The sequence below is a fragment of the Doryrhamphus excisus genome, chromosome 13 (assembly GCF_030265055.1).
Source record: "Doryrhamphus excisus isolate RoL2022-K1 chromosome 13, RoL_Dexc_1.0, whole genome shotgun sequence".
Lineage (NCBI taxonomy): Eukaryota > Metazoa > Chordata > Actinopteri > Syngnathiformes > Syngnathidae > Doryrhamphus > Doryrhamphus excisus.
The window spans coordinates 5,092,962-5,120,376 of NC_080478.1; the positions used below are offsets into that span (position 1 = coordinate 5,092,962).

The window sequence follows — 27,415 nt, forward strand, 5'->3', positions numbered from 1 at the left end:
GGTGACGTCTGTCACACACCTGCAACAAACAAGTACAGGGTTGCAAGAAAACAAGATTGACGCCTCTTCGGAAACGCTTTTACGCACAAGCGAGCCACAGTGTAGTCAAATATTAATAATTAATATTATTAAACACACTTAAAGGACAATATAAGGAGTTGACTTAAGCTACATTTTGTGAACTTGTTTGTCGAGTAACAAAAGTCGTTAGCAATGTCACATAGCTAGCTAACTTAACTACCTACAATTACCTGTTTGTTATAAAATGGCGGGGGCTAGGTTAAGGTATGACAGCATTTTTGATTTTCGACCTGAATGAAGAGTACGGGTAACGTAGTGAGAGGCGGCGTCTACCTTGGGGGAGGTTGGAGTTCTGAGGCCAAACCCTCCTCTTGTAATCCGCGACTGGTGAGCCAGCAGTGCGCAAAGACGCGCTCTCCCGCCCTGTGCGTAAAAAGTGACGGTCACCTCCTCCACACCGGCGCTGCTCACCTTGGAAATTTTTCCAGCGGCCACAAGACGACAGGTACGCCACAGACCAACGGAAACCCATATCCGGGCGCCACCGCTCCCTTGTGAACATGAGGTTTGTGTTTGTTTTAAGGCTGTTCAAGGACATTTCTTCCATGACGGCGAGGGGAAACATGACAGAGCAAGGCAAGAAAATGCTCCTGGTTGTGGTGGACATTCTCTCCACCTTCATTGGTGAGTAGCTATAACTTCTTTGTAGTTTTAAACAAGCCAGAAAAAAATCTAACACTGTGAAGCATGGGATTGCTCAACACAACGCACATGGTTTATACATTTATCAGACTTTTGAGCTGCTACTCACTTTCAACAAGTTGTACCATGCAGGTAGACCAGAAAACATGCAATGGCAGATAGTAGTAGTTTTACTCTGTGTGTGTTACAGCATTGAAAGCCATATTTGGTTGCTATCTTGTTCAAACAGGCCACAGTGTTTTCCAACACAGGCACAAAGAATGCTGCAGGGTCTTGTGTTGCTGACACACACACGCACTCACACCTTAGTGCTCTAGATTCTAAAAAAAAAAAAAAAAAGTATCTGGCTTTTGAAACCGCCTCATTACTAAATATCTATTGATGCACCAACTAAATATTTGTTAGCACAAATATGAGTATATTTTCTGAAATTTAAAAAAAAACTTTTGCTCCCTTTTCCACGGATTGTGTCATGATTTGCAGCATTAATTAATACAACAAATAGCAGCTGATGCCTGTTTGATGCTTGATAAAATGTCTTGCAATATTTTACTTACCCAATAAAAGCTCTTCAATCCTTGACACTTGAAAAAATAAGCAACCAACAAATCAATATATGTAGCATTTTATGGTAGAAATACTAAGCAAATAATGTTCTTTAATTATTAGTATTGTGTGTAAGGGGGTGTCCACGGAGAGCCACATGCATAATGGATGGGATAGGTCACTTTGACAGACTTTGTACATTGAAGATGCTAAAATGCAAGGCAATTCTGCTAAGCTATCTGAATAAAACATCCACATCTTTGCTTACAGATATAGGTGACACGGCAAATAAGTGTCATATTTTAAAATATACCCTCATAAAGATGAATTCATTCATACATTTTCTAAACCGCTTATCCTCACGAGGGTTGCGGGCATGCTGGAGCCTATCCCAGCTATCTTTGGGTGAGAGGTGTGGTACACCCTGGACTGGTGACCAGCCAATCACAGGGCACATATAGACAAACAACCATTCACACTCACATTCATACCTATGGACAATTTGGACTCACAAATTAACCTAGCATGTTTTTGCAATGTGGGAGGAAACTGAAGTTCCTGGTGAAAACCCATGCATGCACGGGAGAAAATGAAATCGAACCCGGGTCTCGTAGTTGTGAATTTCTTTTTACAATATGCTGATGCTCAATTTAAAAAATGGCTTAAATGGCCCCCGGGCCGCACTTTGGACTCTCCTAGCTTGTAAGAATGGAGTTGTATAACAGCTTTTAGATAGCAAGCTGGTTGAGTTACAAAAAAAATGACATGCTATATGCTATATTTTTATTTTAAAAATAATCAACATCAACGCAACTTGTTGAGACTCACTCATTCCAGACAAGTACTGCGGGAAAATAACCATCCAATTAAACGATTAATCATTTAATTCTTATACTTAATTTGTCAGGAAATGCAGCGTGTTGTTTGTTAATTTGAAGAACACAAACGAGAATGCAAACTAAATGAGACCGAATCAACAGTGCCTCTGTTGGCAGAGGCCAAGTACTGCACACTTTGGCCCCAATAACTTGAAGGCATGATTAATGAGAATCAACTCCACATGATTGTCATAGTTTTTTGTTTTTGTAAATTGACAAAATCAAGAGGTTTTTTTTACAAATAAACTTTGTAGCCTGTATTGACAATATTGTTGTTGTCATAAAAGTGTCAATGTAGGAATCAAATAAACGCAAAGAAAAAGTAGCTTAGAATCATTCACATTCTACTCACTGAGTCTGTTTGCAGGAGATTTTCCTTGAACTATCCGTCTTTCTTTTGACCACCACTCATACTTTGGGCCTGCATTTCGGTCTGAATTTTTTCCAGCTTCCAGTTCAGAGTGAGCGTCTTTCCTTTTTCAAAACGGCTCCATCATTGTTTTGCTAGCCACAATGCCGCTGTCACCGCCATTGGCTACCCTCTGCCACTTACCGACATGGAAGTGGATTACATGATTACTCTGCAGATCACTACTCGACAGCACAGACATTCAACACTGGCACATTATTTGGGGATATTAGGTGAAATTGTATCATTTGCCACGGCACACAGGGTGCTGCAGCACAGTGTTTGAAAACCACTGATATAATTCACTGCTAATTGATTACAATATCCATTTGTAGTATCAACCCTAATTTTGGAAAATGCTGACTCACACATTGATTTTTATGTGTATTTTTTTCTGTGTACGCTCACCTTTGAGTGTGGTCTTTCCCCTCTCTGATACAGTTCAGTCTCTCTTACACAAACTCCCGACCAGGTGTTTGTGTCTATGTAACTGTACGGTGAACAAAACAGCTTGTCGTAGCTTGCCTGGGTCTCCGGCGATGACATTAGAGCCCGTCAGAATTGACATCTTCCAGGTGTTTGTGTCCCCTCATCTCTCACAGAGGCTACAGGTGAGGAGATCATGTGACATACATGACTCTGAAAGTTTGGAATGTGACGTGAAAGATTGCGAAGAAGAATCTTTTTGATAGAAAGTGTGAAGGTTTTGGTGGTTCTTTACTTTATGGAGGAACCTTGTGTGTGCATTCATGCGCCTGGTGACAGACAGCGAGGAATGATAATGACCATTCTCAGCTTTTTCGACCCCCTCTTTAACTGCAAGATGTATTTGCACACTGTCAACATGTTAGCCGGTCCTATCTTTGACATGTACCTGTCTGGTTGCTCTGTGAAATGTTCCATATTAGACTATTTTCCAACCATTTAAAATAAATCTCAGAGGTCCCACAATAGTGTAATGGTGGTGTTTTGACAATTTAAAAGTGCTTTTAGTAAAGCCGCTTAGTGTGTCTACCTTTTAATGCTAATGAATTCTTTGTTGAGGGGTGTCTCCAACAAGCGCTATTATATAAGATATGGGAGTGTGACAAAAAAATGAAGACAACAACGTTTAAAAACCAAAGAAATCTTGGCAACAATGTGGCTTGAATGACTTTAATTACTTGATTACTGGCACGACAAGGATATCCCACCTGAGTAGTTTTCCACACGGCACAGTGTATGTGGCACCATCAATGGATCCTTCAATGGGAAAATGGTGCTTCAGGTTGTGCAGGAGCGTCAAATGGCAGCTGGCTATGTGGAGATGTTACAAGGAGCATCCCTCATGACTAAAGTCGTTTATGTGGTCATGATTGTTTTTTTCCAACAGCACAATGCTCACCTAACAAATAGGAATAAATAATCCTCACGAGGATTGCGGGGGGTGCTGGAGCCATTCCCAGCTGTCTTCGGGCGAGAGGCGGGGTACACCCTGGACTGGTCGCCATATATTCATGCCTATGGACAATTTAACCTTGCATGTTTTTGGAATGTGGAAGGAAACCGGAGTACCCGGAGAAAACCCACGCATGCAAACTCCACACAGAGATGGCCGAGGGTGGTATTGAACTCGGGTGTCCTAGCTTTGAGGGCTGCATGCTAACCACTCGTCTGCCGTGCAGCTCCTTGACTTTTTTAAATACAATAAATTTAAACTTTTACCCAACCCAAATATCCTACATCCATCCTACCTTCCATCTATCTCCACACGTCCACCGTGCAGCTTTTCATATTTCTATAATATTTTTTTTATATTATGACTATTATCGTATTAGTCGGCTTTTATTCTCGCTTTTAATGCTCTGTTTTGAAATGGCCCCAGGCTGCACTTTGGACAACCCTGTTTTAAACACCCTCTAGGCACACAAGGCACAACATTCGACCATCATTAAAATGTTTGCATAACAGCGGTCTCGAGTAAGGATAGTCTTCATTGTATTTAGAAGATTGCATAAAATTGGTTGGTTGCCGTGTAACGTCCGGAACTCCGGGCCACACTCACAACGGTAGTTCCCCCTCACTGTGCCCGTTCTGCTGTGTCATGGTGCAGAGAGCTTGTACGACAAGTGTCACTCAACCGCCGGTTGTTTATACTAGGGCTCGTCAATAAATTACTATTGCGTTGAAGAGAGTTTGTTTTAAAAAAAAAAAAAAGTCAAAAATTCTAAATCACGCCACAAATTGATGTCAGATGAGTAGTCCTACTCAAAGTATTTTGTACGCATCATTTTTTATTGGATGGAGTTACTGCTTTACGGACCTGACTCTGAGGTTTGTTCCAAAAGCCAAACAATTGAGAGCCCGCCCCTCTGTGACGTCACAAAGGGGTAGTTTTACCACGCTTTTTGAAACCAAATGTTTTGAGCCATCCAAAACTTCACTTCCAAATGCACAAACCTCATTATCTGAAACTTTGGCATCTTTAAACATGAAAAGACAACATTATGATTACATTTACAAGTCAGAAAAGTGGGAAAAGCACAATAGCTCTCCTTTTAAGGAAAACAAACACTTGGATAAAAAAAAAAGGGATCAGATCGGAAGCCAAAAAAAGTGGATCGGGACATCCCTACCTTCAAGGGACGTAATTAGCAGGTAGTTTGGTGTGCTGTGTGTGGAATTAATGATGTAATGTTATTATTGTGTGTGTGTTTTGTAGTTTTGACTGTCCACACAAAAGCCTCACCCGCTAAAAGGTGTGTGTGTGTGTGTGTGTGTGTGTTTGAGAGATACAGCTGGAATGTGCTGAATGTCCACATTGGAGCTAAACTCTCAATGCGTGTGTTTTTATTTTGCCCTCTTCCCTTCTGCAGTCAAATGTCCATCCTGTCATTATGTGTTACCTCCTCTGCATGCGCACACACACAAGTGTACTTGTAGTTCTTGGTGTAGTAGAAATTTCAACTGTTGAATTGTTTGTAGTTGGAAACCCGTCAAATTTACATGTTGTTGAAGAAACAGCCTGAGAGTCACATGTTGTTTGTTCCACATTTACATGGTGCCTGCATTCAAATGAATACATAGCTCAATTTCCGAGGTCAAAAGGGTGAGCAAATATTGATTTGAATTAAAGGGGACCTATTATGCTGTCTGATTTTTATCTTATGTTATGAGCTACATAACAAATACTGACATTTGACTGTAGGATTCATGCTGCCCTGTCGTTTGCATTTGGGGTGTCCCGATACGATATTGATATCGGCAAAAAAAGAAAGAGTATCAGAGATTATATTGGCCAGCATTCCAGGCTATGCTCCAGCACATGATCACAACATGTGCTAACATGCTAGCAAAGTTAGCAAGGAGCCGGTGCGAGGTCCAAGTCCAGAAAAGACGTCAAGCTGGCATGTTCAACACAACTAACCCATTTCCAATCCCAAACAGAAGCAGCGCCACAAAAAACAGTATGAGCATCCTCAGAAGAATCTGCACAGTGGAGTGGACGTGCCTGGAGGCAGACTGTGGGTGGAATCAATTAAATATTGGGTGGGAAGCAGGAAATCCATGGAAACACTGCAGAAAGAGGTGCAGAATCTGGAAGATCTAGATAGCTTTCTCTATGGGTTATTGTGTGTAGCTGCTCCTTTGGAGTCCACAACTCGATGCAAAACGGCCGAAAATCAGCATAATATGCCCACTTGAAGATTTATGAGAGTCAACCGCTGATGACAGGCTATGTAGCTCATGTCTGTAGCAAGCTACTTCTGTGTTTGAAGTGTTTCGTGATAAAAAAAAAACCCCAAAAACATTAACAACACAGTTGGACTCACGCTGTGTATCACCAGTTATAACACAACAAAACTCACCGTATTGTACTCTACACGAAAAATGTCTATAAACCAAGGCAAAATTTTCAACGTTAACTTGTAAACACACTAACCAGGGCAGACACTAACTGAGGTTCCACTATATTTCTTTATTTTTGGAATTTGCGTCCATCCCAAAGATGTTGAGTGGTGCACATGTGGTAGAATACCGGTTTGTTGTCCAGAGCGAGAAACGTTGGAGGTGAAACACTAGCCAGTTTCTATTCAACTTTTCTGCTATGGTACTGTAATGCAGACAAAGGAAAATGACATGCTGCTGTACAGTACATGTCCTGTACTGTACAGCAGCATGATGGTTTTATACAACAAGGAAAATACAAATATTGAAACTAATTGAAAACAGTTAAATCCCTGTGGGTTTGACCGATGCTACATGTCACTGCGGAATGTTACTTATGTGGCATTTTGTACTTTAAATGTGACTCACACACAGTCAGTATGTGCCAAATATGTGTCAAGAGTAAAGTGGGAGTTATTGACTTTTGCTGTGTGATGTGAAAATTAACGTGAGAAGCTGAAGAGAAAGTGTATCGGAGTGGATGTGATATTTTGTGGACATAAACCGTGGGGTCAAGAACACAGTTAATAGTTCCCAGCGTGTTTGTGTGTGTGTGTGTGTTGTTGTGCAGGTTTTTGCCTGGGTCTTTCAGTTTATGTCAGACACGAAAACAATTAAAAAAAATCTTTTTTGAAAAGTGTTTAGATTTGCAGGGGTCTCTCTTTTTTGCCTTTTGACACTAAAAGGTAAAAGGTTTTTTGTAGTTTTTTTTTCCCTCCCCATGTTGACTCGCTTCTCCTTTCACTACATGTTCAGACAGGCTTGCAAGGGACAGTATGCTCATGTAGTTTGACAATATGTCCTAAAAACATGCACATTATTTATGCATTACTGTTGTCCCTTGCCACTTAGTCCTTTTGAATTCCGCGGCTTTGTTCAATCACAAGTTTTCCAAAATGTATTACTGAATAAATCATGCTGTTATGTGGTTGAAAACGGCCTGTTATTAGTCAAAATGTGTCATATTTAAGTGAAAGTTCGGTATATTTTGCCTAAATGAAGCATGTTCAGATTTGAAAATGGCTAAATGAACTAAAATACAAAAATAAAGCATTGTAATGTTCGGTAAGACATACCAGACTTTTATTGCAAGTTTGAATCTCACAACAGGCACAATATTCCTTGACATAAGCTCCTGTTGCGGCCATAAACTCAACTCTGAACCCGACGTCGCATCCTGTCCACCCCTCATTCAGGGGTGGACATGTGTTCACTCAACACATTTCGATTGCAAAAAATATTCAATTATTATTATTTTTTTCTACTTTGAAGAATCCCACGCAAGGAAGATTGGAGAGGCTAGCGAAAGCGGGCAGGCAATTAAAGGGAAAGAAAACCAAATGTAAAAAAACAAAAACGGAAAAGACGACGGCAAATGTGACTTATGTTGAACACCGTGATGTGTATCTGTTGTGACGCGACACTTGCTTCCCACAATAGCAGTACCCTACTGATTCACAGCAACAATGAAATCCCAGTGTGAAATACGGTAAGATGCCCACACAATTCACAATTTCCACCTATCGTATTTTAAGCCGCTATGTTGTGTGGAAAATGTACTTATTTGATCGTGCCATGAATTCCATTGCGGAAATGTGTTTTTCTCATATCCGTGTTCGTTCATTTATTATTGAGTGACTAAATGACTTATGATGCCATTGGCCTCGGGTTTTATTGTGTTACCTTGATTTAGGCTATTATTTAAAAAAAAAAAAAAGGTCTCTGTTTGTTTTTAATGGTTGCTAAACTCAATGCTAACCAGTAGTGGAACATGCACAGTGTATAATGGATGCTATGTCATTTGGTTGAAGCACTATTAAATCAATTCATGTATTGGAATTGGAATATTGAAATATAAATATCATACCATACCATATCTTACTTGTAGTGTGGAAATATGGGCTAATAACTATAAAAGCAATCTTCACTCGCTAAATGAACTGCAAAAAAGGTCAGTAAGGATAATTCATAATGCCGCCTACAGAGAACATACTAACTCCTTATTTCTAAAATTACAAATACTTCAACTTGCTGATATAGTTCATCTTCAAACAGCTAAAATAATGCATAAGGCTAAAAATAACCAATTATCTAAAAATGTCATCCAATACTTCTCTACAAGAGAGGAGAAATATGATCTCAGGGAAGAAGTACATTTGAAACACTTCTATGCTAGGACTACGTTATGCTAGCCATAGCATTTCAGTATGTGGAATCAAACTATGGAATGGATTGAGTAAGGAAATCAAACAATGCACAACGATGAGCCAATTCAAGAAACAATACAAGCAGTTGATGTTTGCTAAATACAAGGATGAAGAGTCTTGAACCAGTCATGATGTGCTATATATATCACTATATTGACACGCACTATGGTACACATTATGGCATTGGATGCTCATATCACCGAGTACTTCAGTATGTGACAAATAATAATTGATTATTTCAGAAAGGCACAAAGTGAACAAATGTAACAGTTAGTGATTGTAAAAGTACCAGATGGAGGGGTAGGATTTAATAAGCTTTGCTTCTTCCTACTCCTTTTGGACATGTGGAACTGTGAACTGATTATGGGATGCACTCAATTGTAATGTGATGCATGTTCAAATGAAATGAAACATTACCATTACCATAATTTAATTATGGATATAAACAACAATTTAAGCAAATGTGTTCACATTTTATTTGCATCAAGTGCAACCAACACTTCAGGTTGAATTAACAATGTCTGAATGAAATCAGTGCTTCTCAATTATTCTCAATTTCTGTCATGCCCTCCCACAGGACAGATATATTTTCTCTTATTCTCTTTTCTCTTTTTCTCTGACGTTATCTGTGCATGCCACTCAAAAGGCAGGACTAATCAGTTTACGCCAAATTAAACTATTATCCTTTTTAAGGTCAAGTGTTAAAAAACACACACATCCAAACAAAGCCTGCTGTGCTTAAATCCAATGCTTTATTTCCTACAATCAATTGAATCGATCGATTACCTTTTTAAATGATGTAGGTGGATCACAGGAAAATAAATTGATTCATCTATGTAGTGGATGAATCATTACACCCTTGTTATTTACTCTAATTATGCCTATTACATTGGGAAGGTGTTACTTCACATTTAGAGGGCTCTATTAATGCCCAAAACTGTATTTACGAGCTCAAACGTTTTTTTTATGCTCTTAACTACGAAAATATTTGATTTATAAAGAAGGGAAACTACTCAACTTCACATTTAACGGTCAGGTCTGGATCCAATTAACTGCGATAAAACAAGGGATTACTCCACTTAGAACTAACTTGCCAGGCCTTGAGCCAAAACTGCAGCGTAAAAAATGTATGTGTGCTATTCTCTTCCAATATTGGAAGTGTGGGAACGTGACCAAAGGAGCAATAACAGGGTTAAATCCAACACAAAATGGAAGATGGTTCCAGTAAAAACATCCCCCACTAGCAGGCATCGCAGGAAGCCAGGCTGTTTAATTTCCACCAACTATTTTGCCTCCCAAAATGAAGATGAATGACCCCGGATTAGTTTCCCACTCAAAGCAATGGACACAGAATGTCACTGATCTGCATGACGAGGCAAGTGGACTATAATGGCAGAAAGTGACATTTCACTGCACAGTTGGGCCAACATCTTTACGTTTTGTGCAATCTTGAGCTTTTAGTGGTTAGCAGACACATCCATCTTGATAATTGCAGGTGAAGACATTTTGTCTACAAGAAAAAAGCAAAACAAGGGAGATGAGGGAGATGTTGCTTTTACAGCTCTTGCTGTAACACCCCAGTGTCGCATTTACCCACATGGCAACAAACTGCACAAAAGTCTCAGTTGTGTGTTGAGGCTGGACTTCCAGACCGCAAACAAATACCCATCTCCTCCAATGCGGGGCCGTCTTGGCTTTACCTGCTTTTCATCTTGAGCGGTCAAATGTTTGAGGCCTGAATAACAGGAACACTTTCCACTTCCTGTTGGTTCAAAGGTCAGCAGGAAGTTGACATGTGTGTCTGATCCCAAATTCCAGCTTGTTTATTTTTCCAAAGTGGAATCTGGGGGGATTGGGAAAGCATGAAACAATACTTTCCCTGGGTTTTTATCTTTCTTGTCTGCCCTTTTGTGTTGTTACAAGAGAAACTGGCAGTGCAAAGTCTTCAGGTGTCAGATGTTCCTTGAAGGAATCAAACACAACTTCATGTAAAACAGGAGGGCCCACATTTTTTTTTAAATAAAAAGGCTTGAAGATCTATCTCGTCGAGAATCCGTAAAGGCCACTTTGATATTTTGTAAAGATATGCTAAGAAGTTATATATTTCAAGAACTTGCTGCTACAATGGAATTACTTTTTTCCCCTCGTTCAATTACGGCATTCGTCTCTTATTTTGCCATGATTCTCGTCATATTGGAGCTGTTTTTATTTCTCCTTTTTAATTTTCCAAATATCTAAAGTTTCCTCTTGTAAATTTTCTTTTTGTAATTATGACTTTATTCTCATCATGTTTTTTTTTTTTTAATTTATTCTAGTCGTAGTAGTTTTTCAACAACTTTTCAAAAATGACAACCGTTTTGTTTCTCATAAAATGATGACTTATTTTTTTCTTAAATATTTGTACTTTATGCTATTAAAATCTTATTTTGACGTTATCCTTGTAAAAGTACTACAGATTTTTTAAATGTTTTCTTCTTTTTTTGTTTTTGTTAAATTCTGTTTTTATAATGTGCCGTAGCACTTTGGGCACACCTGAGGCAAACTATGCTAATGTTTGTGTGGTCCAAGGCACACTAAGCTATGTATGCTACTTTGGGAGTAGAGGGCTGTAGCATTAAGATAAGTGAAGGTGAGCTAAGTTTTTAACAAAAATGAGCTAAATTTAACCCAAAGCAAAGATAATATGGGTTAAACAACGGCAAGTTTGATAAGCTAGGATAGTTAAGTAGTTAAGAAGTAAAATAAGCAGGTCATGCACTTGTTTGCTTAAGACAGCTCTTTCCGAAAGAACGTCAGTTAATAGTAAAAATTGTGAGTGAGTGTAACGCTCATTTGTGTATCTGTTTTCCAGTAAAGACCAATTGATATATTTAATATGCATATTTTCTCAACCAGACCAATCCATCCAATCAAAACACACCAGGCTTTTCAGACCTCTGGACTTCCTCCCTCATTGTGCGGTCAGTGTTGTCACCGTGCCTCTGCTGTTTTTGAGGGTCATTGCACAACGCCGGCCAACTCTGTCCAGCCATCAGACCTCTGTCACGCAAGCTTATCACAATGTTATGTTTGCACCCTGCAGAGTAAACGGTAGCCAGGCCGCCCTTCAAAGCAGTACACGCTCAAATTGCTGGAATAATGGACACAAGCTTCTGGGTGGGGGATTTCCTAATCTAAAATCATCTGAAATCAGGGAAATGACTACTTGATATGTGTTGGGGTGTTGGTTTTTTTTTTGCCACATAAAAGAAGGCAACGGTTGTCCAGCAGAGGGCAACTTAACATAAAAAAATATGTTAAGTTTGTGTCAAGCACACCATAACAAGAATATGAATACTTGTTCAACTTGTTCACAATTGGTCGAATTCCAAAGCCAATTTTCTCATAGGAAATGGTGGAAAATAGAATATATCCGTCCCAGGGTTAAACTGTGGCCATCATGGAAACTTTATCTGAACTTTATCAGTAACATTCTTTTCAACTTGCATACAAGAGTAAAAATAAACTCTAAGGACAAGGTCGTCAGTCCTTCCCACAGGACTACAATCCATCGGTGGCTTTCTAGATGTACTTCCCGCCCCCTTCACACTCCTTTTATCCAGGATAGTCGATATAATCAGAGAAAATGAGACGTTTCCCTAAGATAACACAGACTCCCTTTAGGCCTAGAATATGTATAATTTGCTTACATTTTGCCAATAGGTCATATCCAACCACAAAACAGAGATCAGGTATCAATCAAACTGCGATGTAGTGAGGGACTACTGTAATTGGTAGTAATTGCGGTAATGTAGCCCAGTACTGAGCAGCATAAAACAGTCCGTGTTATTAGAGCTATGCAGTTAAATCAACACATTGTATTTTACTTCTGCTTTACAAAAACATACGTAAACAGTGGTATACTTTTGCAAATGTTCAACTTGAATACTTCCCTGTTCACAAGATTTGTATTCGGAATGCACACATCTGCGGCCTTCACGTCTGATTTATTCCCTGCGACATCATGTCGGAATTGTGACCCCCCCCCACTACTCATCCCCCCTTCTTTGGGCTGTGTTTCACGAGCCCTTTCTTTTTGCCAATGGGCCGGTCACACACTCTGGAGGAAAGAAGCAATCTGCCACTCTCATACTTCATAAATGTTCAACTCCTGCCTAAGCAAACCATCCATTCTTCCCACTTATTAGCTTTGGCAGCCCCGTGGCCACTTCATGAAAAACAGGAAAAGTCATTTGAATTGTGGACTATTGTTCTGGCCAGATTTAAGAGACAGCTTTATTGAAGTGTTGGCCACCATTATTTGCCACTTTGCTACCTGTTTGCCCAGTTATCTTGTTTGCATGCAGGACTGCACACATTTTTGCAAATAATCAAGCACCGCCTCCTTTAATCCCCCTCGCCGACGAGGTCAAAGGTTAGCACCACATCGTTCTCTGCTATGGCAACGGACACTTTCTCACGTGACCTGTAGAGGTGACGCTTTGACCACTGAGCTCTGCCGATGACACGTTTCATTCAAGCGGCATTGAGTGGCGTTTTCATTGTGTGTTTTTAGCTGTTTCCTGATCAGCATTTCATTGTGTCGTTCAGCCGCCCTCAGGATGGACCCACAGATCTTTTAACACGCCGCATACAAGCTCCGTGTGGCGACCTGCATCAACCTTTGTCATGGAAAAACACAAAACATGCCATTCAATTGGATTCACTTTTCTGCATTATATTGATATTGATGTCAAGCAGAGCTCTAAGACTCGCCTTTTTATAGTATAGGAGGCCCATAATGACCGTAGTGTTCTTGTCACATTGAGGAGCTGTCACTAGGGTGTTTGCTGTAGGTCCTGATAAAACAACAGTTCTTGTCATGTCATATAGAGGATCTTTGACTTGTCTTTTTGCAGTATGTCCCTAAAAACAGCAACATTTTTGCAATAGGTCCTTAAACAGCAAGGCGTTTTTGTCTTATTGAGAATCTTTGGCTTGCTTTTTTGCAGTATAGATCCTTATAAACAACAGTGTTCTTATCATATTGAGGATTTTTTAACTAGTGTTTTTGTAGTAGGTCCCTAAAAACAGCAAAAGTTTTTGTCATATTGTGGATCTTTGACTTGTTTTTGCAAATGGTTTCTATATTATAGGATCTTTGACGAGCGTTTTGCAGTGAGTCCTTTAAAAGTAGCAGAGATCCTGTAATCTTTGATTCGTGTTTTTGTAGTACGTGCCTAAAACTAGCAGAGTTCTTGTCTAAATCTAGTTTAGTTTAATAGTTTATTTCGAACATAAAAACATTGAAAAGCAACATATAAAGCAAAAAAGAAATACATATCCAACCATCTCGAAATGCGTTGTGGTCTTCTTCCCTCAGCGGCTCTGCCCTCGGCCATCTTGACGCTGAGGTTCAGCCCGTACCAGAGAGGAATCTACTGCGATGACGAGAGCATCAACTACCCCTACAGGAGGGACACAATCTCACATGGAGCCATGGCCGCCGTAACCATCACCAGCTCCATAGTAATTGTGAGTATCCTCTTCTTCATCATTGCCTTCTCCGTTAGCTTAGCAGGGCTAACCACTTCTCCCTGCAAAGATCACCACCGGAGAGGCCTACCTGGTACACACCAAGCGTCTGCACTCCAACTCCCAGTTCAACCAGTACCTGTCAGCACTCTACAAAGTGGTGGGCACCTTCCTGTTCGGGGCCGCCATCAGCCAGTCACTTACCGACCTGGCCAAGTTCACCATCGGGCGACCGCGGCCTAACTTCTTAGCCGTGTGCGCCCCCGTCAGCTGCAGCGGATACGTGCTGCAGATCAACTGCACTGGCAGCCTGCGCAACGTCACTGAGTCCAGGTGGGTTGACTGAGAGCTCCGCCTCCTCCACATCTAATGATAACATGATAATAATCATAAACTAATATAATGTAGGAAATTTACATTTCAGAATACAATGTAATGAAAAATTCTGTCTAAAAATAACATAGATTAATGTTGCCCTTTCCTGCTCCTCAGGTTGTCCTTCTACTCAGGCCACTCGTCCTTCGGGATGTACTGCATGCTCTTTCTGGCGGTGAGTTTTTACCACAAACATAAGACACTCCAAATAAACAACATCCATAACATTATTGTGGTATACCACACACACTGACGGTCCATATGCTGAATTATGTTTGACACATGTACTACGTACGTACCTCTAGACCAGGGGTGCTCATTAAGTCGATCGCGATCTACCGGTCGATCGCGGAGGTGGTACTGGTCGATCGCTGGTCGATCGCGGCGTGACATTAAAAAAATATCATCCCAGCATCAATGCCGTCACTTGATTGACATACAGGGCAGCCATTCAGATGACAACTGAATTTTGACCTTTAGGTCACCGCTCATGCGTAAACAACGATGCAAAGTGCTAAGCTAGTCGGCGAATTGCGTCAGATTTTAAGCCCTCGCTAAAGTTTATGGTCACTAAAATGAGTGAAGGAGCTGGACCAAGTAAAAAGGCAAAAACATATCACTTCCATACGGAATGGGAGGTGGACTTTTTTTTCACAATGTCTTTTTCCAAGTGCGTTTGCCTCATATGCCATTCTACCATCGCAGTACCAAAGAAGGGAAATGTGGAGTAATGTGGAGGTAATTACAAAAAATGTTAAGTTAATTATGTGTGTTTTGCGATATAGGCTCATTTGGTTATGTAAGGTACATCAACATACATTGTACGTACAAATAATCCTCAATACATTTGAAAATAAATAGATGTTTTGCATTTTTGTAGTGGGTAGATCATTTTGACTCGGTCATTTTAAAAGTAGCTCGCATGCTGAAAAAGTGTGAGCACCCCTGCTCTAGACGCTAGTGTGTCATAGCTGTGTGTGTGTGTGTGTGTGTGTGTGTGTGTGTGTGTGTGTGTGTGTGTGTGTGTGTGTGTGTGTGTATGTGTAGCTGTACGTCCAGGCCCGCATGCAAGGCAAGTGGACACGGCTGGTTAGACCCACCATCCAGTTCTTCCTGGTGGCCTTTTCCCTCTACGTGGGCTACACACGCGTCTCCGACTACAAGCACCACTGGAGCGACGTGCTGGTGGGGCTCCTGCAGGGGGCGCTCATAGCTGTGCTCACTGTGAGTAGGATTTTCCTACATTCTCCCTTCTCGGTTTTTCTTACTTTTGGGATTCAGAGCACCTCCTGTTGCTTTGGCGTGAACTTCTGATATTATTCAAATATATACATACACATACCATACATATCTTCACTTTATTTGTTCGTTTTAATGCCTGATACAACCAAGGCTACATTTGTTTGGACACATATAATGATAACATAAATAAGTCATAACTTTTAAGAAAAAGTTATAAATTTAAGAATCACTTGTACATGAATAACATTGTACTTCCAAGGAATGTAACACTTAAAAACTATTTTTGTTGACATCATTATGTTTGTCCAAACAACTGTACCTGTAGTTGTACCAGTTATTAAAATGAACAGGAAACTGAAGAAACAAAGTGGTCTAATGTTTTCCATGACTGTACACACACACACACACACAGTTGTCCCTTTTTTATCGCAGTTACTTTGTTCCAGACTTGACCTGGTTTTTAAGTTTATTGGAGCCCCGTTGGCATGAAATAACACCCCTATAGTCACTTTTACCCACTTTTTGTATTACCCACTATGGTAGATATAATCAGAGAAAGTAAGACATTCATTCATTCATTTTCTATCCCAGCTGTCTTCGGGCCAGAGGGGGGGGGTACACCCTGGACTGGTCTCTAGCCAATCACATACCATAACATAGATTCACACATTAGCAGTTCCTTATTTTTTTTACAGTACAGCGTACTTCCTGTGGTGGCTTTTGTCTCATCAATGGCGGCTTTAAATGGCTTTATACTTGTATTAACCGATATAGTAGACGCAATGTTAGTGCAGTTTTAAGCAAAAAAAAAAAAAAGTCCACAAGATGGCAGAAGTGCATTTTCTAAGAGCATGGTCTACATCTCCAGGACGTGAAAAGTCATCTTGGCTTGTAGCTCACAGGCGATCAATCATTGAAGAAGAATTTTAAATTCAACTTTTCATTCAAATTTGTTCTACTACTGAGCGGAAAAAGGTAGACATTTTTTTTTTCTGATGAAAGATGAGTCTAAACTTTGTTTTGGTCTATAAAGCCCTCGGACATAATATTCTGTAGGTCTTGAAAAATGAGTCATAATCATCAAAAATCCCTGCAATAGAAAATTGCTGGGATTGAATGAGTTAAGTCATTTTCACAATGCGGCAAGTTTAAAGGCTGAAGTTTAAAGGCTAAAGAAAGATGACATTAGAAGTGAATGTCGCTGTAGCGACATACACAGCCAGGTTGGCACGCTGAATGCACGCTGAATGCACGCTGAATGCACGCTGAATGCACGCTGAATGCACGCTGAATGCACGCTGAATGCAAGGATTTGCGGCATCACAAATATGCAGGGATCAATTGTACATAAGTGTACGTATATTTAAATACGAGTTATTTAACTAGTAAAATAATTACGATAGACAAAAAGAAAAAAACTATTCTCATAGGACACGTCCCTTCTTTTTCATCTTCCAGGTCAAATACGTGTCTGACTTCTTCAAGCAACGCCCGCCGCCTTGCACACGGACAGATCCAGCCGAGAGCGAACACCTTGAGCAGAAACCCAGCCCGCAGCCGCCCGACTCTCAACGCAGCAACCACTACAACTACTCAGCGCCTGTATGAACTCTCTTCGCACCCCTCGCATAAAAAAAAGATGATGTCCATAACCACTAGCTGGAACTCTAACACCCCCAGCAACACCACCTTCAAGACCACATTTCAATATCTCGTGTGTGCAATGTGTTTTTTTAATCATTTTGTTTGACAAGGATTGATGCTGTGACCTGATGCAAAATCTTGTTCAAATCAAAGATTTTGTTGCCGTAAGAATGTTGCTGCTTCGCCGCTGATTATATGGCTGCCATCTTCTCCCAAAGCAGACACCTTTTGTTTTTTTACATTTATAATGACGGACTGCTTTAGCCGACATATTTTTATATTGTGTCCATTACTACTGTATCTTATTGAATAAACTGTGCCTGTTTTTATTTGAAAGACGCTGTGATGTTTCAGAGGAAGCCGGCGACATTGTTCTGCATGTTTGTGCTTCTTTTACAGGAACGAGCGCTGCGTCATAAAAACCACACAGAGACGCTTAAGAGGTTCTTTGGTCCCTTCTAAATGTTTCCCACAGGGCCATGTGGATGCAACCTTTGCATTGTGAGGAGAGTGGATAAAAGTACGCTTCCTTCCTGTCTTTTCAACACACGTTTTGGAGTCCTTTATTTCCTTCATCTGTGCAGAAAGGGAGTTGTTTTTCCATGACACTTTTTTTTTTCCTCCCCAGTGACGCGTACCTCAAGTCTGGACCTGATGCTGCTCGTGGTTGTGATTCCTGAACGGCGCATCAGGCTGGGATATAAATCACTCTATGGTGTTGCAGTGCTTTGAAGGTAGCCACAGTGACTCAAACTCGTTAAATTCATTAGGACTATACTCTTATTGGGGCTGGTTAATTGGAGACTCCAAATTGTCCATAGGTATGAATGTGAGTGTGAATGGTTGTTTGTCTATATGTGCCCTGTGATTGGCTGGCCACCAGTCCAGGGTGTACCCCGCCTCTTTCCCAAAGGCAGCTGGGATAGGCTCCAGCACCCCTCTGACCTTTGTGAGGATAAGCGGTAGAAAATGAATGAATGAATGAATGAATGAATATACTCTTATTTTATTCCATTCTATGACCAAAGTTGTAACAGTAGCAGAAAAAGTTGAAGTATATGAGAATATGATGAGAAAAGATCATAGCTAAAAATATTATTCAACAAGAATACAGTCTTCTACAGCTTCAAGGTACAGTATATTCCTGCCTCATGTTTGTGACGTTACAACTTCATGCCCTGAAAAAACTATTATTATTTTTTTAATATTAAGGGGTGGATTTGAGAGGTAGTTTGTAGTAGTTTTTTTTTTGTGGTTACATGTTTGCATGACAGCTTTTCGGCGGAATTTCCGGCACACTATTAAGAAAATGACATACACGAAACATACGAGGAAATGACATAGGAAAAAGCGGTAGAAAATGAATGAATGAATGAATGAAAACATACAAGGAAATGACATTCATGAACTGCTTCACATGAAGTGAATATCCGCCAAGAAGGATTCCTTATTCATGAATGGAATATTTCAGCAACCTTCTAAATATGGTTTGTAAGATTAGAGCCCTCGAGACATGAAATAATACCCCTATAGTTACTTCCATCCGTCTTCGTCCGCTTATCCGAGGTTCGTTCACGGGGGCAGCAGCCTCAGCAGGGAAGCCCAGATCCACTTCTCCTTGGCTACTTTGTCCACCTCCCCCCCAGTGGATGCCTGGACGTTTCCAGGCCAGCTGAGCGACATAGTTTGTCAAATGTATCTTGGTCTTCCCTTCCCTCACCTTCTCTGGCTCCTCTCCAATGCAGAGGACTAGCGCTTCTACTCCTGAGTTTCACCTTATTCTAAGACAGGGACCAGCCACCCTATGGAGAAAACTCACATCTCATGACCATAGGGGAGGGTAGGAACATAGAGTTGTCAGCTCCCTCTTCACCACAACAGTCTGACGCAGACTCCGCATCACTGCAGATGCCCCTGCAATCAACCTGTCATTCTCATGTTCCATCCTTCCCTCACTCGTGAACAAAACCCAGAGATACTTAAACTCCTCCACTTGGGGCAGGATCTCATCCTCGACCCGAAGATGATACTCCACCCTCTACCTAGCTGGAACGTGGACTCGGCCTTGGAGGTGCCGATTCTCATCCCAGCTGCTTCACACAAGGCTGTGAACCGATCCAGTGAGAGTTGAACAGGCTAATGAAACCAGCAGGACCACACCATCTGCAAAAAAGCATAGATCCAATCCTGCAGCCACCAAACCGAATCCCCTCGAGACCCCAGCTGCGCTGAATTAATTCATTCCTTAATTTTCTATTGCACTTATTTGGGGGTGAATACTAACAAGATGGACTTCAGTTACAGACAGGGAATGCGTTTTGCATTAAAGGTTCTGGACATCTGGGGGGACCCAATAGGCAGGGTCTGATGACTGACTTACGATGCCAGTGTTTGGGGGCCCCCTACTGGCCACTTGAAGCCACCTATGACAATTCATTTGACACTTTTCTGGTTTTGATCAGCTTACTTCACTTCATTCCCTGCATGCTTCCTTAATGCTTTACTTAGAACCTTCTTAAGATCCAATGGTGCAAAATGAACGTGCTCGTTCAACTGATTTCCATCAGATTGTGTTGTACAATCAACATACAACAATAATGCTTATATTCAACGGCTAATGAACTTGGAGTATTTACACAACAGAAATAACACACAATCTTATCTTAATTGTCCACTGTCGTATTTATTTATTACCAGTCTTTTTTTCTGACACATATCCGTCTTTGTTTATGGAGAACTTTACAAATAATAATAATGATACATTTTATTTCAAAGAGCCTTTCAGGACACCCAAAGTCGCTGTACAGAAGATAAAAAACACCAATATAAAAGATAAAAGAGAACATACAATAAATAAGGGGGGGGGGGGCATGTGAAGCAGTTAAAGAGAATAGGCAAGTTTGAACAGATGAGGTTTGAGTTTGGATTTGAAGATGGGAAAGGTGGTAGAGTTACGGAGGTCTGGTGGCTATGAGTTTTAGAGTTGGGGAGCAGAGTGGTTGAAAGCTCTGCTCCCAAACAAATGTAACAGTTACTGATTGTAAAAGTACCAGATGGAGGGGTAGGATTTAATAAGCTTTGCTTCTTCCTACTCCTTTTGGACATGTGGAACTGTGAACTGATTATGGGATGCACTCAATTGTAATCTGATGCATGTTCAAATGAAATAAAACCATTACCATGACCATAATTCTGCCGGCTCGGTGTAAAAATATTTTGGACGTGCTCTCTCTCCCCTGCTTTGCTGAGTGACAAGTATGTCAAATTAACTGGAAGAAAATTTAATGGAAGAAAAAAAATCAACCGTAAAAATGTTGCTAACATGATTCAAGTCTTAGCCTCGCTGATGAGTGGCTTGAAAATCAGGCACTCGCTAGCTAGCCAGTTTGAGTTCAGTCAGGTTGCTTCATTCTGCTGTAAAAAATAAAGATAAGTTAGTTTTCACTTACCGTGTTATTTGTAGATGCACAATTGGAAGGATGCAGACGAAGCAAGACTTGGTGTTCGTGGGTAGCAAACATGTCGACGCTGCGCAGGAAGGAGAACTTTCCCTCGCGAGTTTGGCACGCACCAAATTTGTGAAAATACTGTAGTTTACTGTCATTTATAACAGTACCATACTGTTGACAGCCTGTGCGCTGTCGCTTCACGTTGAATAACCCACAATGCATTGCAAACTACAGTAAAAAAAAACAAAAAACGTATTCCGTTAATACAGTATATTACTGTTGGAAATTGGCCGTAAATTAACAGTAATTGTTTACAGTGTAATGTCACATTTCAATTTTTTATGAGCATGTTCGTACATTTTCCGCCAAGTGCAGTGCAAAGCGCATGTTTTTGCCAGCGTTTGTTTGTTTGTCTTTGTTCAAAATAACTTGAAAAGTTCTGGATGGAATTTCCAGGAATGGTCTGAAATGGGATATCGACGAACTGATGACATTTTGGGTGTGATCCGGATCACTGTCAGAGTCCAGCAATTTTTTACAGTATGCTTTAACACCGCGAGAGAGGACATGTGATTGGCTGGGTATCAGTCCGGGGTGTACGCCGCCTTTTGCCCAAGGACGTCTGGGATGGGCTCCAGCATGCCCGCAACCTTGGTGGGAATAAGCACCAGGAATAGAAAATGGATGGATAGATGAGAGGACCCTTTTTGGTATTTGTGCATGGAACTGGACAAAAAACGGTCACACCACTTGTTCAGGGCATTTAGCCTTCCCGGTACATTGCACATCATGCTAGCTGTCATGCTAACATTACCATACTAGCATTTTTTTGCTTTCATGGGTAGACGCATATATTAACACGATTATCATACAGGCTCTGCATTCTAACATTAAAATGTTAGCATTGCCGGCATGCTAAGATTAGCATAGTAACATTTTTAGCCATTTTAAATTGGGCTGACCGCCTCTCGCCTGAAGACAGCTGGGATAGGCTCCAGCACCCCCCACGACCCTTGTTAGGAAACAGCGGTAGAAAATGAATGAATGAATGAATTGGGGTGACACATCTCAGCTACACAAACATAGCGGTGCACGAGACAGAGGATGTGTACAGTGATTATAGCAAAGATTTGAGCAACACGTATGTCAATGGTTTCCGAGGAGAAAATAAAGGAGAAACATTTGGAGATGAAATAGAAAACTTGCAGAATGTGGACGTAAGCTTGAGATGGACATTGGTTGCCTTCAAAACACAGAATGGTGCGTGTAGACTGCTCCTTCAAATATTGTTAGAAATCAACTTCTTCATGAGCGTTGTAGGCTAAATACAGTTTAAAATCATTTGTTAGCCGAGTGAGTTATTAAAAGTAGATTATAGAAATACTGTTTTATAAAATGATTAGCTGAATCGATGAGCATTTATTGAAATAAGTTATAGAAACAAAGATAAATAACAGTCACATAATCAGCAGTCTGATAATGGGCAACAGAATGGAGTGACAAGGACAAAGATAGGCTGTGCTGTGCGTGCATGTTTTATTTTGTCCAGAAAAAGATTGAGAGACCATAACATCAAAAACAAACGCTCAGACTCTCAGCTGTTATTGCCACACACACACTGACAGGGAAAGGGTATCTTAGCACGAGAGCATACTGGAGAATCAGTCATCTGGAGAACACCCCTGTAAAAAGCTGTGAGCTTCAACGCTGGCGGCTGACTCTCTTCTTCTCATCGGAGATTGCAGGAGGACATTAGAAGAGACATTTGGGCCGGAATTCTGACATTTTTTATTCTATTCTGTCTGACTTGTTTTCAATACATTTTGTAAACCTTCAATTGGAGTGTGAGTCTTGCTCTTTCTCATTCGCGGAGATGAATGAACACACAAGGTGAAATAGTGATCCATGTGGCCTTCATGAGGTTGCGGAGAATTTCATCTCCAACAGCATCAAGGGGTTTTTATAGCCTTTTTTATTATAGATTTTGCCGCCGTCATCCTTCCACCGTCAACATGTGTATTGCTGTGAAAAGATGTTTATATAACATGTATAATGTTTTGCAGCCTTGTCACTATTAAGGAATACTGTTCTGTGGCAACTTGGATGTCCTCCTTGTCTTTTTCCCCTGTGGACCGCATCAGGACTAGAATTCCTTTTCCAAATGTGTTTATACTGTGCTTTCAAGCCAAATGCTTCTTGTAAAGGTGTTCCTTCATCAGTGAAATGATCACGGCGAAGAACAGCACTCGAGGTGGGCACCCGTTTGTCTCTTGTTCTCTGTACTTGCTTCATCCACTATAGTCTTAAAACGTCGTCATTTGGAAAAGAAAACAAACTTAGCATGTTCCACAGGTCCTGTGCTCTTGTTTTACAAAATCTGCACTTCCTGTTTGGGGGGAAGTTGCACAGCTGCACTGCAAATAGTGGAATTTATAAGCCCTGTGCTGGTTCATTGACTCGTTGTTTTCACACAACCTATTTCTCTGTCATCTTCTGTTGCCTGATCCTGCACTACAGCGAGTACCTGTTTTTGTTATTGCAATATTTGCACGCTGCCTGTGTCTTTGTATAGTCAAGCGTTCGACAGCCACACCTTGAATCAGTAGCATTTGCATACTGTAAACATCCGGCAGCAACATGTCATTTTGGCATGATGAAAAATAAACAAAGTTGACGGCCTACCTTGAGAAGTGTTTGTTTACTTTGCTTTAACTGAGAGGTGCTGTTCTGCTGGTATCACTGCCAGATATGACGTTGAGCTGTGACAAGGAGTTTGCCATGGACATTCAATGCAAATTTACCGTTTGCGTTCAAAAAACAAACAAATCCTGTCAGTCACAAAATACTAGGCAGAAAAAGTGTCTATATTCGTTGCGAGTCGCTTTTGATTCACCAGATTTAGCAATAAGGTCGCCAAACTGGCAACACCGGCACCAGCAATATTCGTCCCATATCAGGTTTACAGCAGCAAAATACAAGAGCACACTGGTATCGAACATCGAGCACACAAGAGCAGATGAAGTGCAAAGTAAGGGTGATACAAACCAGAAGCCGTCGTGGTTGTACCTATGGACCCAGGGTGTCATTCTCCACTATCATGTCATTCTCTTCAGGCCAGCAGATGGCGGATGGGCGCCCTCTACAGGGGTGATACTCGCACCCCCAAACGTCCACCACGTGATGTGCATCAAACCATGGGCGGGCGCCGCTGGACCTCAGTCTCAGGTTAATTATAAGGTAAAAAAAACAAACTTACCGCAGTAATTGCTCAAAAATAAAGTACATGTAATAGTTAATGCTTTATCATATCATTTATCCGTCACACCAAGTGCCTCAAACATGCTATTTCACGTCGGAAGTGTGAAATACAAAAAGGAGGGAATTGTGACTTGATGTGAGTTGGTTTAGCCTTCGCTGCTAGTTGGCTGATGATAGAAAATAATGATAATAGTGCTGTTAATTAATGTCTACAAAACATGGAAAAGACAAAGTCAAAGCCACCATGTGCACAATTTAGAAAGAAGAGGAGAAAGGGGCCAAAGATAAAGGTATGGAGCTATAGCACCACTTTATGTACACCACATTATGGGATGTATATGATCAAATAAGCTAACGTTATTTAGTGGCTAAAGGCTAACTGCTGGGTTTTCATTGTGTAAATGTAGATTTAAGTGGGGGGGGACGAACACATGACTCTGGTATGGATGCAAGAAGTCATACTACCATTTGTATCGACCCGCCCACGTCCCATTTCCAAGCCAGCCGGAGAGGTCTTCGGCGCAGCGCTGCCACGCAGCCGAGCTCCGGTCCCTGGCAGCCTGCATCCTCGCTGCTCCTTCACATACACTGGGGGGAAAGAAGGGAGGGGAGGGGAGGGGAGGGGAGGGCGGAGAAAGCTCATTGGCTCCCTTTTTGGTGTCCAGGCAAGTCTGCTGACATTCAAGAGCAAGTTGTGGAACTTTCCTCAGCTCACACTGCCAGCACCGACCCACACGCAGCACGACCCGGCGCAGGTGAGGGACGACGCCGGCTTGCAATAGCTGCATGGTTTGTTACTAACCTTTAACTAACCTTTCATGTCAATGACGTTTGTTGCCATTTTGTCATTAATTTCTATTTTCTGGTGCAGTTCCTCTCAAACTAGAATTTCAATCATGTCTAACTGTGTCTACGGTGGAAACACACAAAGGAGGCAATTTCTATCATGTGGTGACAAATGAATGATTTCAGCCTCTTGGGCGAGGGAATATGTATTTAATTTTGCAGGCCATTGCGCTGGAAATAGCCTACAAGCCACATCTTCACATGTAGTGAGATTTTTTGGGGTGAATTTTGTCCCTTTTTAGGTCCGAGCCCATCAGTAAAATTCCACTTGAGAAGGTCTGAGGCAGTGGGCAGGACCTCCACCAGTCACTTGATCCACTGCACAATGTAAAGTGGTTGCTTGAAGAAGTTTTGGCATATTTGCTGGGATTGCATAATGTCCTCCAGCCTAGTGGTGTGCACTGTATATGCTGCATTGCATGACAAGCAGTAAAATGAGCATTTGGTATTCACAATGGCTTCCATTGACTGGACTGGATTTTGTCCAACCTACGGTGGTTTGGACGCAAAGGGACCTTTTTAGTCCAAGAAAGGACGATATAGCTCCTCTATGGTCTTGGCTCTCATTTTGTTTGACATTCCCTGAATGTCGGTAGCCCTCAGGGGTGGGCGTGCCGCACAATTTGATAAAGGAGGCGACTGGATGCAAGCCTCAAATCAGGCTTGATCGGTTGGCTGACTGCAAACGGTTAGCGTGGTTATACAGGTTTCTCTGTCCATCGGACACTTCATTTAATTCCCTCGAGAAATTACGCTCAGCCGGTTTCCCAAGCTGATACCATGTGGATCGCTCATTCGTCTGGCAATAATACTACAGTTTTGTAACATTTAAGACAAAAGTAGTATGACTATGAGTAGTAAATGTAGAGCTTTTTTCTCCTAAATTCGTGACTTTAATTCGCCTTTTTCTGGTAAATTTACAGCGTTAATTCTGAAATGTATGGCTTTTCTCTGAAATGTACAACTTTAATTTCATAAATGTACAACCTTTATCAGAAATTTCCAACTTTTTTTCTCGTAAATTTAGCACTGCAATTCTTGTAAATGTACTTTGTCCTTCTAATAAATTCATTCATTCATTCATTCATTCATTTTCTACCGCTTTTCCTCACGAGGGTCGCGGGGGTGCTGTAAATGTACAACATTATGGTAATGGTAATGGTTTAATTTCATTTGAACATGCATCAGATTCCAATTGAGTGCATCCCATAATCAGTTCACAGTTCCACATGTCCAAAAGGAGTAGGAAGAAGCAAAGCTTATTAAATCCTACCCCTCCATCTGGTACTTTTACAATGACTAACTGTTACATTTGTTCACTTCCTGCTTCCCTAATATGGTTTAAGGTTTTTTTTTTTGGGGGGGGGGGGTTTGTCACGTACCGATATGAGCATCCAATGCCATAATGTGTACCATAGTGCGTGTCAATATAGTGATATATATAGCACATCATGACTGGTTCAAGACTCTTCATCCTTGTATTTAGCAAACATCAACTGCTTGTATTGTTTCTTGAATTGGCTCATCGTTGTGCATTGTTTGATTTCCTTACTCAATCCATTCCATAGTTTGATTCCACATACTGAAATGCTATGGCTAGCATAACGTAGTCCGAGCATAGAAGTGTTTCAAATACGCCAGGACTACGTTAAAAAAACCATAGCATGAATTCTCATAAATGTAGGGCTTTTTTCTGGTAAATTTACAACATTAATTCTTGTAAATGTAGGGCTTTTTTCTCAGATATTTGTGACTTTCATTCGCTTTTTTCTGGTAAATTTACAACATTCATTCTCAAATGTATGGCTTTCCTCTGAAATGTACAACTTTAATATCATAGATGTACAACCTCTGTCAGAAATTTCCGACTTTAATTCTTGTAAATGTATGGCTTTTTTTCTTGTAAATTTACGATTGCAATTCTTGTAAATTTACGACTTTCATTCTCATAAACGTACATCTTTTTTCTCCAAGCTTTACAACTTTAATTTCATAAATGTAAAACTTTTCATTACAATGCTTGTAAATGTCTTTTTTCTCATAAAATTCCGACTTTAATTCTCGCAAATGTAAGTCTTTTTTTCTCAGAAATTTACGACTGCAATTCCCGTAAAGGTACTTCTTTTTTCTCTTAAGTTTACGACTGCAATTGTCGTGACACAACCATTCACACTCACATTCATACCGAGCATGTTTTTGGAATGTGGGAGGAAACCGGAGTACCCGGAGAAAACCCACGCATGCACGGGGAGAACACGCAAACTCCACACAGAGAATCGAACTTCCAGATCTCCTGACGATGTGGCTTACATGCTAACCTATAATATACGTATATTAGACTAAAATATGTTGTACTCCACTTTGCAGTGGTACTAGTAGTTTTCTTGTCCCATTGTG

General features: G+C 40.9%; 2 protein-coding genes across 9 annotated transcripts in view; both read left to right on the top strand.

The window, feature by feature from the left end:
* plpp2a (phospholipid phosphatase 2a) lies at window positions 1-20,655 on the top strand. 5 transcript variants are annotated; one of them, XM_058090634.1, is made up of 10 exons: window positions 4-526; window positions 605-705; window positions 14,053-14,204; window positions 14,275-14,537; window positions 14,697-14,754; window positions 15,627-15,803; window positions 17,280-17,423; window positions 17,865-17,985; window positions 18,094-18,199; window positions 19,032-20,655. In XM_058090634.1, exons 2-8 carry the CDS (start codon window positions 627-629, stop codon window positions 17,925-17,927), a joined length of 936 nt encoding a protein of 311 aa, XP_057946617.1. In that variant the 5' UTR covers window positions 4-526; window positions 605-626; the 3' UTR covers window positions 17,928-17,985; window positions 18,094-18,199; window positions 19,032-20,655. The 5 variants fall into 5 exon arrangements, with proteins under 5 accessions (XP_057946620.1, XP_057946617.1, XP_057946616.1 ...); XM_058090633.1 differs by having other exon boundaries at window positions 18,094-20,655; XM_058090637.1 differs by lacking the exon at window positions 15,627-15,803 and having other exon boundaries at window positions 1-526; window positions 18,094-20,655.
* Window positions 18,094-27,415, top strand: part of LOC131140338 (inositol-3-phosphate synthase 1-A-like) — a 14,471-nt gene continuing 5,149 nt past the window's right edge. The window contains exons 1-3 of one of the 4 annotated variants that reach the window (XM_058090631.1): window positions 18,094-18,199; window positions 24,028-24,151; window positions 24,838-24,961. The gene's annotated coding sequence lies outside the window, so the exon portion shown is untranslated. Of the gene's footprint in view, window positions 18,200-24,027; window positions 24,152-24,337; window positions 24,463-24,837; window positions 24,962-27,415 lie in introns of those variants that run through there. The other 3 variants (XM_058090629.1, XM_058090632.1, XM_058090630.1) reach the window with 3 other exon arrangements.